General features: G+C 51.5%; 1 protein-coding gene across 1 annotated transcript; it reads left to right on the plus strand.

Moving 5' to 3' along the window:
- The first annotated feature begins 6,914 nt into the window (after window positions 1–6,914).
- Window positions 6,915–10,920, plus strand: POU3F2 (POU class 3 homeobox 2). The gene has a single exon (XM_007084938.3). It carries the CDS (start codon window positions 6,915–6,917, stop codon window positions 8,244–8,246), a length of 1,332 nt encoding a protein of 443 aa, XP_007085000.2. The 3' UTR covers window positions 8,247–10,920.
- Window positions 10,921–20,464: the final 9,544 nt, after the last annotated feature.

The following is a 20,464-nucleotide window of genomic DNA, read 5'->3' on the forward strand; positions in this document are numbered from 1 at the left end:
GAGCTCAGTGGCTCAGTGGCAGGGAACGCCCCCACCCCCATCCTGCTCTGTTCCCTAGCAGTCCCTCCCGAGGTCAGGCCAGGGCGCTGGGACGCCGGCGCAGCCCCTTCTCCCTACCCCTGCTGATCCCCCACGCAGGCCGAGGCCGGGACACAGAACCTCCTGGCAGAGCTCGGGAGCTCCCACAGCGGAGTTCTCCGCGGGATTGTGTGGGTGGTTAGATGGTCCTGAGTAGCACAAACTCCAGCTTTCTTTCAGGGTTAAGAAAACAATTATTAGTATAATGCACAAAGCAGACTACTCCCTCCCTCCCGCCCCCCCCCCCATCCGCACACATTCACATTCACGTAAATATAAGCATCCTAAACCACGATCCTAGGCATGATCTCTGACTTTCTTTCACTCTCTCAAGGTTAATTAGGTTCCCTTCCACGAACCGAGCTCCGCGCCTATTCATTATTCTCTCCCTCTGACCTAGGGCGTTAATATGATCAGGCCTGTGACTCGGCCGTGTCCTGTTTTCCTATTTTGCATTTAATGCTGGGACCCGGCTGCCCCAGATTACCATCGAAAACTCGAAGGAAAGACAAGAGGAGTGAACTGTTCTCAATGCTCTAACCTGCCTAGACCTTCGCTTTCTGCGTCGTTTTCCGGACAATGCCACCCTTTACATCACCGGGACCCACGTTCTGAAAACCTCCCTTTAAAAAAATAGTCATCCCTAACTTTATTAAGTCCCAAAGTGCCTAGAATGACAGATCTAAAAGCTCAGAAAGCCAGGAGGAAGTCTTGGCCCACAGCTAATACCGCTGTGATTAACTGCCCTTAAGAAAAACTTCGCTCCCGCGCATCATCCCTCCCCCGCTGAATGCGGTCCCCCGGACACTAACAACACGATTGTTAAGTGCATTCGTACAATTTAGAAGGGATTTACGTTCCTGATCTGTGCAGCCAGAATAAGAAAACCGAAGTCCAGCCTCAACCAAATGCAGTCTTGTTTCCCCCAGCGATCGAAACCCAGCCCTAGCTGTTGGACGCCGCACCAGTGCAACGGCTAAGGACGCCCTTTCACTGCGCCTCTGCGCAGGTGTGTGTCCGTGCTCTCACCCCTTGCCTTTCGCTTCTCAAATTATTCCAGAGCATAAGAAAGGGAACGGACTGGGGCAAGAGCTTTATTTTTAAATGCTTTAGAGCTAAGGAGGTTTGTGGGAAATCCCTTTAATTTATCAGAGTTGTCATTCCCTCCTGGTAGTCAGCTATCCACCTGCTTTAAGGCGGGGGGGTGGGGGGTGTGGGGGGAAGGGCAGGGGCGGAGGGGGGCTGGTGGAGGGGGTGGAGGTGGGCACCCTCAGGCTCCATTGCTAGGAAGTCATTAGTCCTTTAAAAGCAAAATTTCAGGAAAGGAACTAGGAGCCACCAATCACCTCCTGTTCTGTTCCTGATATTTCAATATAAACAAACTGTATTAACTCCAAATAGAATTTATCTCGCGCACTGATGGAATGTGTCCTTTATGCTTTCTCCCCTGTAAGGCCTCATATTCACCACTCAAAATTTAGCAGTCTTCCTTTGATAAATTACTCAAAGTAATCCCTGAAACAGCTAGACTGCCTGGGTGATGTGGTTTTAGAAGTCTTCAAACCGTGCCTGACTATAAAATATTCACTTGCGGACTACAAAGGGGGGATCATTTTTAATGACAAGATTCAGAACTGGGAGTAAAGGGGGAAGAGATTAATATCCATGAATTCAAATAATTTCATTTCAAATACTGAACTTAGAACATTATATCTCACTGGTTTACACAGTAGTGAAGAATCATCTGTATATGAGGTGTGGACAAACATAGAGTTGCCAAGCATATGAAGAATGGGAGTTTCCACTTTCAGAAAACTTTTCCTTCTTCAAGACCATTCATGACATAGAGCCAGATGCACATTTAGAAACTTGTAAAATACATGTATAGGCAGTAATTCATATAAATATGAGATTTTTTAAATTGTGGTGACAGTGTGCTGCTACATAATTAAATATATTAATTTCTGTTGTTTTTTTTTTAAGAAGCTAAATGTTTATTGTGTCTCTCATAAGGACTGGCAACTTGAAAATGCATTTTCCATGCTCTTTATGAATGCATCCCCAAGACTGCAGTTCTTGAAGCTTTCAGGAGGTTTTCATTAAAGCAGCCAGCTGCCTCTTTGTGTGGATTGGCTGTTTAAAGCTGTAGCTCTGAGGTGGGAGCCTCAGTTTTGACATTCTGTAGGCCCTTAGCAAAGAAGTTCCATTCGATTGTGGGGGAGCTCTCAAATGAAATGTCATCTGGGGGGCCAGCAGGAGAGCAGAAAGCACAGGAATGAAGGGCTGGGACACAGGAGGAGGAAAGAGGGAAGGAAGGGGGAAAGGAGGGGGGAGGGAGGGAGGAGTGGGAAAAGAAGAGATTCAAACAACCCTCCTCCAAGGAGGATACATTTAAAAGGAGACACCAACAGGCAATTTTATCCAAGTTTAAGCCAGTTGCCACCTCCTAGAAATTTCCCTGTTTCCTGATTTTTATTATCATGAGACTACCTAAATAAGAAATAAATTAAGATCTATCAAATGAATACCATCTCTCTATTTTAATAACTGCCTTTTCAGCACAGTGTGTGGGAATGGTTATGGGTGTTTTTTCTGCCAAGTCCTGGTACAGAGAAATAAATAAATGTTTTTGTTTTTGTTTTTGTTTTACCTATAGTGTGTGTTTAGTAGATGAATGAGTTAATAAATTAGAGTTCAAGTTAGAGAGCATGGACTGATACCATTACTGTTATTCAAGTGAAGACTTTGGGGGCCATGGGTTAAGGGGCCAGGCCCAGCTCACTCTTTTGAGGAGGGTGACAGGGTGGAGATAAATAGGGGTCTTTTCGGTTACGTTCGGATACGTTGAGCTGTTTCCTCTCCACGCAGAGCACCCGGGCAAGAGGGAGTCCGCACTATTTCTTCAAACCAGTCCAGGTCAGGATACCCACAGAGTACAGCCCTTCCTGGGACCTAAGGGAAGGGCCCAGGCTAGCGCCGCTGCCTGCATCTCTTCTTAGGGTGCCTCAAGTCTGTTCTCGCTGAAAGGGCCCAGGGGACCCCGCAGCCGCCCCCAGGCAGCGAGGCCCGCTCGAACAGCCTGCTCAGCCATTGTCCTAGCGAGTGATCTCAGAGAGCTGTGCTGGAGTGAGGGAGATATCAAGACACCTTGTCAGTTCAAAGCATTTTAGGGTTGTTTGAAATCCTCTCCACGTCAACGTAAGCAGCCTCAGTATTTGAACAGCTGCTTTGAACAGTGAAAGGGAATGAGCTGAATCAAAACCTGGAGGTGTCTCCCCGAGACACCTTCAACGCGCTTTTATGCGGGTTGGAGAAAGGCAGGCAGACCTGCAGACTCTGCCCTGGCCGGGTCAGCCACAAAAAAAAAAAGGCGCCCACGACGGTGGGGGTGGCGGGGGAGGGAAAATGAAGAAGCCCCCATCTGGAGCTAAAACCCCGGAGAGTCTCGGTTCCCGGAGCCCCAGGGAAGAGTCGCGCCGGGAGACAGACAGGAAGCCGAGGCTACTCTGGACCCGGTGTTCGCGCCAGCCGGGCCTCCGGCGACAAGCAGGGAGGCGGGGGAAGCGCGGGGGGGAGGTGGGACACAGAGCCCTGGTGCGCGCCCAGCCCTGCCCGCCCGGCGATTGGCCCGGCTCCGAGGTTGGGGGTGGGGTGCGGAGGCTGAGGCCCAGGGGTTGGGCATTGCTTTGTGTACTCCCGGGGATTTATTGGGTGTATTAATCCGGGAGAACTACTCCGCTTGCCCTGTTGAGAACGTTCTGGCTCCAACGTCTGCCAGCAAAATGGGGGCGGGCGGGTGGGGGCGGAGTGGAGACCCGGGACCTCTACGTGGGATGGGTATCAGAGTCCCAGTGAAGTCCCTTTACAGACAGGAAGTTTTGATGTACACGTGCAGCATATTCCTGCCCCCACTCCGCAACCGAGCGCCCAAAGCCTGGGGTTGAGGGGAGGCGGCAGAAGAAGAGGCAGGTGGAGAGACCTTTAAACTGACTGCGAACCCGGCCGCCTCGGCTTTCTCAGAGATGTGTCTGGAAACCCTGTCTTCTCTCGAGTGTATCACCCCACGGGCTGCAGAGGGCCTTGTCCCTTGAGAAATGTGAAATCAAATCCAGAGAAAAGCAGACACCTGCCCTGAAAGGGCGAAGGGGGGGGTGGTGAGCTGCTGAGTATTCGGACACTGCCCTTCCCGGTGGCTGGATTCCTCCATCTGGGGATCTCTGAGTTCTCCGAGCTGGGAGGCGGAGGGGGGGGGGGGCAGAGGGCTGAGGCCCGCCTGGATGGGACGCTGCTGGCACGCCGCCCGTGCGCTCCCAAAGCCCCAGGAGAGCCGCGCGCCCAGCGCCGGGAACTCCGGGCCGCTGTCGTGAGGAGGCGGTCCTGCCCGCCGCCCAGCCCCTTCGCTCCCTGTCGAGGAGCCTCCAGCGCCAGCCGCCGAGTCTGCGCGCTCCGAGGCTAGGACTTTTTCATTTTTTCCTAACCGGGCAAAGTTACGGGATTCCTAGCAGCCCCCAGGCGTGCGGCTGCAGTGGCTCCGCGCTTGCGCTGGGACTGAGCGCCACTCCGTGTGTGTCCTCGCCTTGCCGCGCGGGTGCGCGCGTGGGGGGAAGCAGGTCCGTCCTGTTGGCGGCCTGTGGGTTCGCCCCTCCCCTAACCATTTCTCTCTCCCACACACACGCTCATAAACACAGGGCACGTGGAAATTCTCAGCCAAAGCGCCTTGCCCGGGCGGGTGCTCAACGTGGTGATTTATAAACAACTCAGCCACTCCCCAAAGAGCTCGCTCCTCGTTAGTCATGATGAATTCTCTGGCCCGCTCCACTTTGCTGTCTAGATTAAGATGCTCGGAGGCCCCAAAGTGCTCCCCTTGAGCGTTGTTTTGGCTTCCTTTACAAAGCCACCACCCCCGGCAGCGCCAGCGCTACAACGCACAGGGCCAAGGGTGAGAGGTGGGGACGAAAGTCACTTTCCCTGGGGTCTTTTTTTCTTTTCCCGGCAGCAACTTTTGATTCTCTTGGCAGTATCCGCGCCCTTCACTTGGCCCTGCGTGGTGGTCCCGCTGTTGCAGGCAGGGTCCGCGCCTGAGTCTCTCCCACCAGGCTCGCAGGCTCCTAAACCCGCGGCAGGCACCTGCTCCCGGTGGCTAGGGAACTGACCAAGCGACGCGCTCGCGCCCAGTAGAGCGGCGCCGCGGTGTACTCTCCCGCAGTCTTGCTCTGGAGTTCACGGCTGAAGGCTAAGCTGGAGCTTAGCCAGCGAGCGCCCGAGAGCTGAGTTAGACCAGCCCCACCCGCTGGCGTCCGTAGAAGTTACTAATTAGGAAGATTCCCCTAGCATCAGCCCATTTTCCTTCACACACCGTTCCTCCCTTTGGAAGCAGCTAACGGAAAAGTTGTATCGAGAAGAGCCAGCCGCACAGGCAAGCGCGCACGCAGCTCCGCGTCTCGGCTTCCCGAAGCGGCCCTGGGTGCCGCCACCGCACCCGGAGGCTGAGCACCCCTTGCCAGCGCTTCTGTGGCCTCACACAGGGCAAAGGTCTTCCCGCCCAGGCTCCTGGTTTTCTAAGCCAAAAACTGCGCGCGCCCCAGTGTGTTAATCTGACAGACTTTATGAGTTTTGTTTTGTTTTCGGTCCAGGCCGCTGCGCTGTCAGAGCAGGCAGTTCCGCGCCTTTACAGGAGTTTCTCACTAGTGGATGAGCGCAGGCTGAGCCTGCCTCTCATGGGGTCCTCTCGCCCAGGGGCTGGGAGACAACTGGGCCTGGAACCTAAAAGGAAGGGAGCCTGCGCTAGCGGCGGGTTGGAAGGGAGGAAAAGGACCTTTATTTGGGGGCAAAAGTGTCCGCACATCCTGAAGCAAAAAGCACGTGGACATTGAAATTCTATCCGTGGGGGTAAAGGAGACTTCAACAGAGGGACAAGTCTGGCTTCTGACTCTTGGTTTAAGAAACGCTGGTGTGTGTGTGTGTGTGTGTGTGTGTGTGTGTGTGTGTGTCCCAAGGTGAATAAAAACGGGACTACCCCTGGCTCCTGCGACTCAGCTTTTCTTTTTCTCTCTCCTTCTTCACCCCCCACCCCAGCCCTAACAGGAAGAGAAGGTAGACCAACACACCCCCCCCCGCCACCACAACCCCCACACACCCAAGTCTTCCAAGTGGCTGTGGTCGAAAAAGGACTGAGGCTGCCCCCCGCCCCCCACCATCAGCACCCCCCCCCCCACCGCGCGCACCGCGCGTCTGCTAGGGAGACAGATGGGGGGCGGGGCCCATCCAAGAGGGGCGGAGGAGCCCCGGGGTTGGAGAGCTGGGGTGGTGAGAACTAAGAGAATCTGAATTGGGTGGAGAGGGGGGACTGGAGGAGGGCTGAGAGGACTCGGCGCCCGGGGGGAGGAGGAGGGGGCAGCTCTACGCCAATCAGTGGCGCCGGCCTGGGAGGTTGCTAGCGGTATCCACGTAAATCAAAGGGCGCGGAGCCAATGGGAGGGGGCGGAGGGGGCGGGGCCCAGGCGCGTGCCGCTGCGAGCTGGCGCTGCCAAGAGAGCGGGAGAGAGCTGGAGAGAGCAGGGAGAGGGGGGAGCGCGGAGCTAGTCAGAGAGTGAGCGAGAGCAAGAAGGAGGGAGAGGAGGAGAAAGAGAGCGAGGGCGGGCGGGAGGCGGCGGCGGCAGCAGCAGTAATAGCAGGAGCAGCAACAGAAGGCGTCGGAGCGGGCGTCGGAGCTGCCCGCTGGGGGAGAGAGAGAGGAGAGAGAAAGAGAGCGAGCGAGCAGAGGAGCCCGAGGCAAAAAAGTAACTGTCAAATGCGCGGCTCCTTTAACCGGAGCGCTCAGTCCGGCTCCGAGAGTCATGGCGACCGCAGCGTCTAACCACTACAGCCTGCTCACCTCCAGCGCCTCCATCGTGCACGCCGAGCCGCCGGGCGGCATGCAGCAGGGCGCGGGGGGCTACCGCGAGGCTCAGAGCCTGGTGCAGGGCGACTACGGCGCGCTGCAGAGCAACGGGCACCCGCTCAGCCACGCTCACCAGTGGATCACCGCGCTGTCCCACGGCGGCGGCGGCGGGGGCGGTGGCGGCGGCGGCGGGGGCGGGGGCGGCGGCGGGGGCGGCGGCGACGGCTCCCCATGGTCCACCAGCCCCCTGGGCCAGCCGGACATCAAGCCTTCGGTGGTGGTACAGCAGGGCGGCCGCGGCGACGAGCTGCACGGGCCAGGCGCCCTGCAGCAGCAGCACCAGCAGCAGCAACAGCAGCAGCAACAGCAGCAGCAGCAACAACAACAGCAGCAGCAACAGCAGCGGCCGCCGCATCTGGTGCACCACGCCGCCAACCACCACCCGGGGCCCGGGGCATGGCGGAGCGCCGCGGCTGCAGCGCACCTCCCGCCCTCCATGGGAGCGTCCAACGGCGGTTTGCTCTACTCGCAGCCCAGCTTCACGGTGAACGGCATGCTGGGCGCCGGCGGGCAGCCGGCGGGGCTGCACCACCACGGCCTGCGGGACGCGCACGACGAACCGCACCACGCCGACCACCACCCTCACCCGCACTCGCACCCGCATCAGCAGCCGCCGCCGCCGCCGCCCCCGCAGGGCCCGCCGGGCCACCCCGGCGCGCACCACGACCCGCACTCGGACGAGGACACGCCGACCTCGGATGACCTGGAGCAGTTCGCCAAGCAGTTCAAGCAGCGCCGGATCAAACTGGGATTTACCCAAGCGGACGTGGGGCTGGCGCTGGGCACCCTGTACGGCAACGTGTTCTCGCAGACCACCATCTGCAGGTTTGAGGCCCTGCAGCTGAGCTTCAAGAACATGTGCAAGCTGAAGCCTTTGTTGAACAAGTGGTTGGAGGAGGCGGACTCGTCCTCGGGCAGCCCCACGAGCATAGACAAGATCGCAGCGCAGGGGCGCAAGAGGAAAAAGCGGACCTCCATCGAGGTGAGCGTCAAGGGGGCTCTGGAGAGCCATTTCCTCAAATGCCCCAAGCCCTCGGCCCAGGAGATCACCTCCCTCGCGGACAGCTTACAGCTGGAGAAGGAGGTGGTGAGAGTTTGGTTTTGTAACAGGAGACAGAAAGAGAAAAGGATGACCCCTCCCGGAGGGACTCTGCCGGGCGCCGAGGATGTGTACGGGGGGAGTAGGGACACGCCACCACACCACGGGGTGCAGACGCCCGTCCAGTGAACTCGAGCGGGGGGAGGGGCAGAGCGCGGGGCTCCCCCTCCCCTACGGTCCACGGCCCTTTCCCGGCCCCCTTGTTCCCTCTCTAACTTCTGATTGTTCTTTTTATTTTAATTATTATTTCCCCGTCCCTTAAAAAGAAAAAAAATAATAAGGAAAGCAACTAAGGCACTGGACTATCCTTTAAACGGTAGCAGGTGTAATGATGTGTTTTGACCTTTACAGGCTAGTACCCAGGCAATGGAGTGGAGTGTCTCATAGAGAGAGTGAGGAGAGAGTGTGTAATAGAGAGAGAGAGAGAGAGAGAGAGAGAGAGAGAGAAGGAGAGATGGCAAGCACTGAGTTAAATACCTGGCAAAACTAAATAAATTACCAAAAAGAAAAAAAAAAATCCACCAAACCGTGATAAACACAAAACAGCTTCCTGATGCTCGGAGTTGGCACATGCTCTGCTGTGTTGATTTAATGTGGATCCTCATCAGGAAGGAGGAAAAAATACACATGCTCTTTGATGTAGTCAAAATTTAACCGCATAAATTTGCACTGCAAGAAAATTGAAGTTTACACCAACAAATTCATTGAACGTATTTTTCTTTCTCGCACGGTTAATTTTGAAATTGCCGGGTTTTGTTTTGTTTTGTTTTGTTTTGTTTTGTTTTGTTGTTTTATTCAGCAGGGAGAGTTGAAGCCAGCTCTTGGCTACTCTCCATTTCTAACGTTCTTGTGTTGCCCCTTGTTCTTCTTCCTGTTTGTGAACTTTGGTTACCTTCAGGCTCCCCCCAACATTGGTGTAACATTTAGTTGCTTCCTTTACCAAAGCAAAAACGATTGGCTTCATACAAAATAAATAATTCTCTGCTTTCAGGAAACGTGCATGGTCTACCCGCTTTATCCAAGGCAAGAGTCCAGTTTGGAATACAAAAATGAGTCAAGCATTGGTTTTTTTGTGACCAGCCACAAAGTAAACTTCATTTTCAGGCAGTGTTTCTGGGGGAGGTTGTGGAGGGGAGAAAAAGAAAAATCGATAGTGAGTGACTGATTGCTTCATTTTATCAGGCGGGCCCATTGTGAAAGAGCTCAGAGGAAATGTGGAGGTTATAAATGTATTTCCAGAGTCGTCCAACAGAAAGTGGCACTTTGAAGAGAACTAGGGAAATATATATCTTCAGAAACCCCTGTATAGTTCTCTGCCTTCAGTTTTAATAACTTAATTATGAGGAATTATTTGTGCTGAGAGCAGCAGTTAAACTTTGTTCCTCTAATAGCTTTTTTTTTTTTAACATAAAGAAAATAATCTGGGAACTTAATGGTGTATGCAGAGACTTTTTTTTACTGCACAAATACCCATATGCATACAGAGGATATCTCCACTCTAGGCTGGTTTTGTCTTCACTAGCTCATTTGTTTATCAAATCAAATTTAAGGTCCCACACCTTCTTCTCCTATAATTTATCACAGAAAATACCAGTTTAACCTAGACAGCTTTCCCCCCTTCTTTCACTAAGGAAGCCAAATGAACTGGGGGAAAAAATGCTATTTTCTATCCTTCCTTTTCTCCCTTTGTTAATAGTTTTAAGTGCGCTTTTACCTTATCTTGATGGAAAATGGTTAACTCCCATAACAAAAGACTCTACTGGGAAGTGTAGGTGAAAAAACTTCTAACTATTGAAAATAAATACCATTAAACTGTGACCAGTTAAAATATTTAAAAAAAATAATCAGCACAAAAGGGCGCTAAAAGGGAAAACACTTTTTATTAATCTTAAAAGTTTGGGGCTTTTTTTTTTTTCTGGTTAAGTATTAGGCAAATCTTTATTTAAAAAATTAAATTCTCAATACCATAAAATTATGGTTCAGCATCAGATTAGCATTGCACTCAGTAGTTAAGGTTTTAGGAAATATGCTTTATATTGTCTTTTCAAACACCTGTGATTGTTTCATTTTCAATGTTTTTGCAAGATAAATGATGACTTAGAATGGGCATATTTATTTGCCTGTATTTCATTTCCCCCAACGAATGTCACGAGGAGATGGACACAGAGCTGCTGCTTCGGGCTGTATCACACTGCTTGTTCCTGAGGTGTGGGGACTGGCCTCTAGTGAAGCAATCCAGAGCAGGGCAAATAGCCAATGGTTAAGGGAGGAAATGAATTTTCAGATTCTTATTACCAAGTGGGTAAGGTCAGACGCTGGAGTTCAGGGGACTTGTCTATAGCTCCTCTAACTCTCTTGGGTTTACTAAGAAGAAAGTTACCACTGAACCTTACCACTATGTATATATGTTTAATATCTGTCTTTTGAAATGCAGAAATAGTTTAAATGTTTCTTTGTCTATTTTTCTTTTTTTTTTTAATGCTACCCAGGGAAATATTTTCATATCATTTTTAAGTGGCCTGCCTCAATGTATATTTATTTCTTTTAAAGCAAAAAGGTTCTGGAAACTGTTTTTCTGTAGCTTTAAATGAGTAGATGAGCAAAATCTATATGGGATGTAATTTTTTTGTTCAGTCTCTTTAAAAATACTTTGTTTTGGTACATTTGGTTGTGCTTGTGGGGAAAATAAAAACGCAGAGATCCTTATATATTTATGTTAAAGTAATATTTTATTATCTACATAAAACAGAAATGCACAATACCTTCATAGTTTGTTCTAATTATTGAAATATCTTTATTTTATTTTTAAAGATAGTGCCAAGTTTTAAGGGGGGGGAAACCCTAGACCTTATACTGACTGAGTTGAGTTGTGTGTAAAATACTTCCCTTCCTTTATACTTCATAAAGTTTTGGAATAAATTTTATGCATATACTGCCAGGTTTCATGTTTATAACTTTCAGAGCTTTTTTGTTTGTTTGTTTTTAAGAGAGACTACTGTTCTGATTCTACTTCACTTTTCTTTGCAAAAAACTATCAGTCCCAGACCTTTCAGTCACTGTGCCCATAGCACTAAATTGAAATGGTCATTGGGTTTGAGTTCTGATTCGTTTGCCATTTCAGCGTCCAACAGAGAGATGTTTGTCCCCTTTAAATATATGCAGATATCCCTACATTTTCTTTCCAGGTTACCTTTACCTTAACTGATTGTGCTTTTTTGGAGAGCATCAATCAACTAGGTGGACTTTAATCTTTACCCACTTGTCCTCACATAATTTGGGATCTAAAAGAGCAAAGCTTAGTTAAGGGTATTATTCTTTTTAATAATTAACAAATATCTTCCAACAAAGAGTAACTCTGACAATATGCAAGATGTGTGTTTACCGAGTGATTAGAGGTAGGACCTAAATATTATTCCTGTTAGGTTTACAGGGGTGGGGGGTGGGGAATGGATTTTGCAGTGGTTTATACAATAGTATCTATTTCTCTTCAGGCAAGCAAACAGGCTCTAAAACAGAAAGAGAAAAAAAGAGAGAAGAATGTATGGGAGAGACTCAGGCTGTGATGCTAATAACAGATTGTTTCAGATAGTCTCCTATGGAGCATTATACTTACCAAAATCAGTTTTAAGATTAGTGGAAAATCCAAGCAGCGTTGGGTTAGTTTACAAGTTTGCTGATATATTTGGAGTGCTCCTTGAAACACTGGTTTAAGCATAAATGTCCATTTTGAAAGGTAGTTTCTGGGCTTATTACATCTCATCATCTTTTCTAACTCCTAGTCAATATTACACAGGTCCCAAACAGATTCAGCCAAATGATCTTATCAATAGTCTGAACGAGAAGTGACAGAAAGAAGAAGTGTTTTGTGACCGCAGACATGCTGATGGGTAAAATGTTTAAGCTGGATATAGATTTGAGTTCTGGGTCAATATCCTTCTCCATTGTAGGCAGAAAACAAGCAGCATCTGCCCTCTGCAGGGCATTTTAGTGGACCTTGAGAAGGCGTTTTTTGTTCTTAGCCACAGGGGCTACTGACTGGAAACCATCACGTGTTAAACGGACACGCCATGGTTTTGACCCATGCTTGCCGTTCAGATTAGAAAGCTACTCGGGCACTTTCATTGCCGGTTTGGGGAATGTATTACACGCTAATGTAAAAAACTCCATCACTGCCACTGGGAGACATTTGTGGGGCAGCCATCCCTAGGATGTTGGCTAGCCACAGTGACAAACCCTTTCTTTTCCCCAAAGACAATAATGCAGAACGCGGCCGTCCTGAAAAAGCTCCTGTGTTTCCTCAAAATATGTCACTTTTCAAATTTATGGTGTACGATGGGGGAGAACGGATCATGTGGGAGAGTCGTGTGAAGGTCAGATAGAGGGAATGGCCACAAATAACATTGTGCTTGGCACTTGTAGACATTCTCAGTTCCCATGAAGTTACCTCCTTTATATTTCAGATGGCGGCAACAAAAGCACTCTCCTTCCCCTCCTGCTCCTACCAGTGAAAGCCACACACTGGTTGGCAAAATGTTCTGATGAAATGGCTTTCATAAAGGCACTCATCCTTCTATCTTCTTATTTCTCCAAAGCCAACTAATAAAGAGATGCAACAGCAACAATGGGGGGCAGGGGGGGATGGCATGGGAGTGCTTTGGTACCTGTGCCTGTGCATCTCTAAGCTGCATACATCTGCCTTTCCTTTGCCTTACTATGGAAGCAGCTTGGGTAGTGCTGTGTTTCTGGGGGAGAGAAATTATCGTTTTGTCACTGGTTTCTGTGATTTGTCTTTGTTGATTTTTTTTTTCAATCGGTTTATAGAACTCTGTTCTAGATTCTATTGAATGCCTAGACAAGTTAAAGAATGAGATAAAGAGCGGAGCTTTTACAGAAAAAGAAAGAAGGATGGTGAAGGGAGGGTCAAAGGTAAAAGTGTTTCTTTGGGTCTGCTTGTATATTTCAGTGAGGCAAAAGGGACAGTGTCTATTTAAAATGAAAGTACATCTGGAGGTACTATGAATTAAGCTTCACAATATGACAGAATGGGATGTTCAGCTAAATTTTATACCAACAGGATCCCTATTCGGGAAAGTTTACTTTTTCAGTGATGCATAATCTCTTACCAGGGGGCAGATGGTGGGAGGAGAGAACCAGGGCTCCTGGTACCTATTCTCACCGCTGGATTCAGTACAGGAAATAATGCAAAAGTGGTAGGGGCTTGCCTCTCAGCTAGAAAACTGTGGAATAAACTTGCCCACCTTTGTAGAACTTGGGCCAGAGTTATTCCAATGCGTCCTTATCTAGAGGTGGGTACAGGAGGACCAGAAAATGGCTTTTGAGTTTTCTTAAAGCCTTCGCTTGGTTATGGAGATAAACAATCAGAATACTTTCACATTGTTCTTACGTTTTGTGGGAAGCTGGGAAATTTGTTCCCTCCTTTATTTTTTAAGAAAAAGAAAGTTAATTAACTTTATCATGTAGTACTTTCCCTTTACCTTAATAACAACTCTGCTTGGCTTAGCTGTTAGAGGTTTTAGAAACAATATCATATCCCATCAAAACAACCCTGGCCTCTTATTGTTAGAATTCTGGTTGTTGATAACATTAAGATGTATTTCTTTAAAAAAAAAAAAAAACATGTCTGAAATGTTATTTAATACACCAGTAAAAGTGCATCTATATCTTAAAGTTTATTCCTTTCACGTCTTTCTGAGTTTTTATAGCTCTTTGTCTGAGATTTGGGGGGAGGGGGGCAAAAAAACTTCCATATGCGGTTCGTACGTGAAGAGTCTGGGCTCTGGAGTGTGGTCTGTAGCTGGCGGCACACAGCTCTTTGCTCTCAGAATGGGGACCTGTCATCTAGAAAAAAAGAAGGAAATAAATGCCCCACAAAGACTCGCTTGTCACTGATTTTAGAAAGACAGGGGAGCATTAGGACCCCATCTGAGCAATATGGAGGGGATTTTGATTGTTATAAATTGTATACGATTAACTCTCGGCGTGCAGAACGACAGCAGTAGGAAACCTCGCTGTGGAGTAAATTTGAACCTGCATCCTTTCTGATTTGGGGCATATATTTTTCCTCCCGCCAGTGTTTCCTCTGGGTTTGTTGTTTAAATTTGGGGGAGGGGGGGGAGAGTAAGGCACACACACAAATTTGGCCAGAGTTTGGCAGGAGACTGGGGAAAAAAAGAAAAAGTTTCTTGCGGGTGTGTAATACACATCAGCCATTGTAAATCACTGGGCTTTAGGGTTCAGGCAAATCCTCGTGGAAAGGGGCGGGGGGGGGGGGGACTTCTTTCCCTCCTTCTGTTCAGAAATCTCATTCCGGCAGAAGAATTTTTACGTTCCACAGCGCACGATTCTGGAGACAATGACTCGACATTAATAACTTTTTGTTTGTTTGCTCCCTTCACCAAATATTTCTTCAAAGTTGTTACAGCGCCTGGCCAAGGAGGTCGAGGGTGCTGCCGGCCGCTTCTCCTCGGTGCTCAGGCCCAAGGAGGCACCCCAGCCCCGCGGTGCCACCCCCACCTCGGGGAAGCCCAGGCCGCTGAAAGGAAGGCCCAGACTGCCCAGCTTGCCGGCGCAGGGAGGAGAGAGGCGCGGGGAGCTGGGCATTCCCTGTACTCCATCCCCGGCCCTCGCTCCGGGACAGCGAACAGCTCCAGAGTGTTTGCCAGGAACCGGGGGACTCTGCGGCTCTCGCGGCTCCGACGTCCGAATCTTTACGGGGAGGGTCGATAGCCCGGACATCGCCGGCTATTCCATCGCACTCACTCTCCAAGGAGACCCTGGAGGTCGGGAGGGGGGGGGCAGCCAACGAGTGGTGGGTTCTCCCACCCGAAGCTGAACGTAGAGGTGGGGGCGGGGGAGGGCAGATGCCTTGGGCACAGCTGCCGCCCCCGGGAAAGTTGGTTACAGTCGCAGCGAGTTGGCGGGGCCTCTCTAGGGGCGCGTGCGGCTGGGGCAGAGATGCAATGGGGCGCAGAGGTGACCGAGGGTCGAGGGTCCAGGCGCCAGGGAATCTCCGAGCTTTGTGCCTGCGCGGGTTTTCCGCTCGACTCTGCAAAGTTGGGCCCAGGACCTTGCTTTCCTCACAAGAGAGGCAATCGTGGGAGAAGATGCCCCAAGAGAAGAGGGCAGAGGAGGCAACTGCTGGAAAACTGGGGAGGAAAGGGGGAAGGAGAGCAATTTGGCCCTTTCTTGTTTATTTGTTTGTTTGGGGGGGCGAGTGGGAGGGAGGCAAAGAGTAGAGCAAAGGAGCCAAGAGCTGGCAAACGAAGTTCTGAAGCATGTTCCCTTCAGCCCACACCCATCAAACTTCTGGCTGTTCCTGACCTCAGCTCCCTGCCTCCAATGAAGAAGAACCTACCTACCAAATGCTGAAGCTTGGAAGAAAACGAACCTCTAAACCCCTCGGAAACGGACCACTCCCTGCTGGGCCTAAAGTCGCTCTTGTATCTACAGTACAGGAGGAAAACCAGTTCCCCAGCGAAGGGAACCAGGGAGCCCTTCTTGGGCACCCCAGCATCCCAAGTCAGAGAAGCGGGCAGCGAGCGGGGAGGGGCCACACCCCACGATCAGAGGCACGGAGTTCCCCTCTGCAGTCTGGGCATTCACAGCACGGGCCGGACGCCCCCAACCCCCGCCTCAGCCCTCCAAGGGTCCTGGGAGGAGTCGCCTAATGGGAAGAGATCCTCAGTTCTTAAAACCCTCGTAGACAGGTGCTGGGAGTTCTAGCACGGCCTTTCGCCTCTGGAGGAGGAGAGGCCAGGCGGGGAACAGGGGCTCTTGGGGCCTGGGGGGCGCGGCGGGGCCAGGGAGGCGGGAAGCTGGCTGAGGAGGGGTGGGAAGGCGGCCAGGGACGGAAGCAGGGGCTCTGGCGGGGCGCAGGTCGGTGCTGGCGCCTGGCCCGGCCTCCGCCGGGCGCTCCGGGCCTCCTGCTCGCTCCCGCCGCGCCAGCCTGCGGCCACTCACCGGGCCCCGCGGCCATCCCGGGCGAGGACGCACGCAAACAAGGATGCTTCTATTTACTCGCCTCTGCCTGTGGATTTCTAAGACATTCAGCAGGCACAATCATTAAACTAATTTGTATTTGATTGTTTGGGCGGACGGAGGGTAGTTTTATTGCGCTAAGCATTCAAGCAGGCACGCATCGCTGATTACCAGTATACATTAAATAAAGTTGTTTGTACACATTGTCTTACCACATATAGGCAGAGGCTTATTATTCTAATTACTCTAATTAGTGCATTGAAATGTTTTCTACTTGATTTGAGGAGACAGTGATTAGTTCTATTACTTCTTTTAACTCGTATTTTATGGAAAACTGTTGGTGCATGTTCAAATTACTTTATTTGCCCCTGGAATATAACGCTGACCCAAACGCAGTGAACTGCACGGCCCTTGTGGGGCCCCAACTTTGATGTGGGCCTCAGCTTGGAAGAGGCGTTTGTTATTTATTATTTCCCTCCCACCCGCGCGGCCGCGTCTCCCAGCGCCGGGGCCCCGCCGCCCCCGCCCCATCCCGAGCCCTAGATGCGCGCCGGCACTGGCCGAGTCCAGGCAGTCGTGGATCCGAAACCCGCTCCGGCGCCGCATCGCTGCCCTGCTGCCCCGCTGGTTCCCTGGGTGCGATTACTTTTAAAAGACGCCCTTAAGCATATTTTCCGTGAATCTGTTTCTTGGGCTTTAATGTTACTATTAATTGATAAGATCAGCTCATCAAACATACTATTTCGATAGGGAATTGTAATTAAAACCTTAATCCTGTTTGAGACTTTTTTCCCTTTAAATTCCTTTTTCTTATGGAAGGGGTGCAAAGTTCACTATAAAAGTATTATAACAGGGAGATTAATTCGTTATCTAAATAACAATCTTTGCTATTGATCCAACGCACTTTCCTGCACCTTTTGTGTTGCTCGGGGAGACCCTTAAAAAGGAGAATATGACAAAGCAGAAGATTTGGACCGAGTCCCGCAGACTCGGATCGACCTGGCAGGGCGAGGGGGTCAGCGGCCCTCCCCGCCTTAAGCACAATCTGAGGAAGCTCCCGAGGTGGGTCTTGGCCGGCCCGGAGACGCCACCGGGAAGCGCCGCTTCCGAGCCGCAGGCCTGGGAGCCCGGCCTCCTCCGCGCTCCTCTCCCCTGGCAAAAGGAGATCTGCTCAGTTTCTAGGTAAATATTCCACCGGTTCTGCTTTTACTGTTAATATTTAAACTCGGATTATCCCGTCTCTGAATGCGCGTTCCTAACCTTTGCCGGTGGCTGCGATGTAATAAACCCTGGCGGGGCCGGGCGGTTCAGACTCCCGGGGTCTCGGCCGCAGCCTCCCGCCCCCCGCCCCCACCCCGCCCCGCCAGCCCCCCGCCCTCCGCCCCTCGCCGCCCGCCGCGAAAGCCGCGCGGGAATGAAATCAGCGCCTCCCGGCCCGGCAGCTGACGGCTGAGCATCCGGGACGCTCGCAGGCGGAGGGAGGCCGCCCTTTATCCCGGCCGAGGAGTCCTCGGGGGCTGCAGATGGAGTTGGGCCGCCCTGCAGCGCCCTGGAGGAGACAGAGCGAGCCCCGGTTCCCGGAGGCGACAGCCCCCAAACAGGGGTGGGGGGAGGCGAGGAAGTGGGGCGGGGAGGCCGGAGTGTTTGTGGGGAGCAAGCAGATCCTCTCCTAATCTATCTTCCTCCCTCACACGCCCCTTTAAAAGAGGTCGTGGCCCCAGTTTGAGAAGAAGCCCGAGAATTTCTGAGGCGAAGAGGAGCGTCTGTGTTCTTTGGTCAGCCCAGTGGTCTGAGATTGTCTTCTTTTCTAGGATCTCCCCCCCCCGCCCCCCCATTCACACCCTCCTTCTCTCCTCCTTCCAACAAAGTCTTCCTCCACCACGCACAGACTTGTTATGTAACAAAATCTCCCCGGCGGGTTTAACTGGAGAATAAAGGACACCCCAGCCCCACCCCTCCTCTCCTTTCCTTCCCTCCTTCCTCCCCCTTTTCTTCCCCCAGTGCATCTGTTCGCCACGACTTCTGTCCTCGCACCTCGCACCACGGCCGCAGGCCTTAGCCGAGTAGAACTTTGGCGCCCCACAGTGGCATCGGCTCGGAATGACTCTTGATTTTACAGCCTCCCAATCTGTTCGAATGTTTTGTTTCAGAACCAATTGCCTTCCCCCTCCTCTTTCTCTCCCTCTCCACTCGTACTTTCCCTCAACTCCTCCTAGCCAAACACTTACGAAGGTGACTCTGTACATTTGACTCATACGAAAGTCTCTAAACATCCGGGTCTAGGTAGTTCCTGAGTACGGACTTGAAAGGCTTCATCGGCAAAGACCATACATTTTATACCAGAAAGGTTCCCCCTAAATAAAGGTAAGAAGAAAGAACTGCTCCCCAACCTATGATCCTTACGTGTTTGGACTTTGGCAAGTGTTCAGTCTCTCAGAGAAGCCCCAGCCTTTGAGGGGCATTGGAATACTAGGTAAGAAGTAATGGTTAATAATAGGATGCTTCGTCGGGGGGAAAAAAGGAGCCCCAGTAAATGCTATTTTAATTCCGCCTAGGTTTCACCTGTGATAGTAGGTTTGTTCAGTCTTAGTTTTCAAAAGCGAGTTTCTAGCGGTCACTTGAACAGAGACCGATCCATGGAAGAGCTTTCCAGAATAAGAATACCCCTCCCCCAAATAAACTACCAAAAGTAGCAACTCGGTATATGGAGCTGAACTTTGCTTCCTTCAGAGCCCAGTGAATTAGTCCTTCTCCCACCCTGTAGGCCATTTTCGCCACGAATGGTGATTCCTCCCTCTTCTGTTATCCCAGCAACGTGATAAGGAGCGAGAGGAGGCCAAGGACCACAGGCCGCAGTACTAAGGGAGCTGACAATGTGCCTACAGTCAGAAGACCTGCATTTGTGTAGGAGCTCTGCATGCACTTAGGTGTGAGCAGCCTAGGGGAGGTCAGCGGACACCTCCAGACCTCAGTCCTTCTCTTTTGCAGAATGAGGATAATACCCCCTCTTTCTTTCCAACAGGATTTAAAGTAAGGCTCAACTGAAATAACGTACCAGAAAGTGTATAAAGTGCAAGACCGATGTGAACAGCTGTTGCCGCCAACTCCACCCGAGGCCTCTGCTGACTGTTCAGGAAAAAAAAAAAATGTAGCTTAAAAAATAATGATGCAGCCTTATGTCTATCAGTGTGGAGGAAGGAAAAAAAATAGCCATCTCAATTGCACTATCTAGGAAGGGAACCATGGATTCTGATTAGCTTTAAATCAGGGCTACCATTGCACGGGATTTTTATTTTTATTTTTTTTTATTTTTTATTATTATTATTATTATTTTTTGGATGTTCAACCTCTGGCTTGTGGCTAAAACCATCATTAGGGCCTCCAGCGCCAGCAACAGTAGTCGCAGCGATTGTAGTTCCGCTGTGATGCCAGGGTCAGCCCAGTACTCCAGTGAACCACTGCCCCCCTCCCCCCACCCCCCGCCCCAGCTCTCTTTAACGTCTTACAACCTCTTGACATTTATAGCATCTTTCTCTAGGTGTCATTTATAGCAGCCTGCATTAGTCGAGAAGAGAATCCTGGGATCATACACTTAGAACCACTCACACACACATAAAGCAGCAACAGCAACTCTAGCACCAACCACCGGCAGCTTAGCAGGCCTCCCACCTGTGGAGAGCTCCAGTGGTCGCGGGCCACATCCAGTCACTGGGCTTGGGCAATAAAGACAGTTTGGATCCAACAGTCACTCTGCGACACCCGGGAGTTCCCCGGAGGGGCGCTGTGGCGGAAGCCGGTCCCCCACTCTGGGGGGTGGAGGGTCCCTTTCGCTACTCAGAGGATCCCATCCCACTCGGAGCGTCCTTCCACCACCCTAAAGTCCCTTCCGCCGGTCCGGGGGTCCCTTCTGACACTTTGGCGTAGGAGGAGTGGCTCCGGCCAGTCCCTCCCTTTGCCTGCGTCGGGAGGCCCTCTTGGGGCGCCCAGCCGGGCGGGGGGTAGAGGGAGAGGTTCTGGGCGTTTCCCCGCCCGCGCTGCAGCCTCGGGTCCCCGTGCCCTTGGGGCGAAGTCTGCGCGCGGGTCCCCGCGCTGGAGACTCGAAGGTGCGGGCAGGCTCCCGGCGCCCGAAGTGCAGGCGGAGCAAGAGTTTCGCCCCGGGCCGCTTCTGGGCTGCCCCCTCTTCTCCCTGTTGGCTACGCGGGGTGGCCAGGGCCAACTTTTACACTTTGTCTCCCAGGAGTTCTCCTGGGGAAGATGGAGGCGGTCGCCGTCCCGCTGGGCCCCACCATCGGAGCCCCCTCCGGGACCCGACAAACACGCCTCGCGCTGAAGAGGAGGTGGCCCAGGCG

This window comes from Panthera tigris, chromosome B2 (assembly GCF_018350195.1).
Source record: "Panthera tigris isolate Pti1 chromosome B2, P.tigris_Pti1_mat1.1, whole genome shotgun sequence".
Taxonomy (NCBI): domain Eukaryota; kingdom Metazoa; phylum Chordata; class Mammalia; order Carnivora; family Felidae; genus Panthera; species Panthera tigris.

Coding starts and splice junctions, on each gene's coding strand:
- POU3F2 (XM_007084938.3), top strand. CDS start 6,915: ATGGCGACCGCAGCGTCTAACCACTACAGCCTGCTCACCTCCAGCGCC.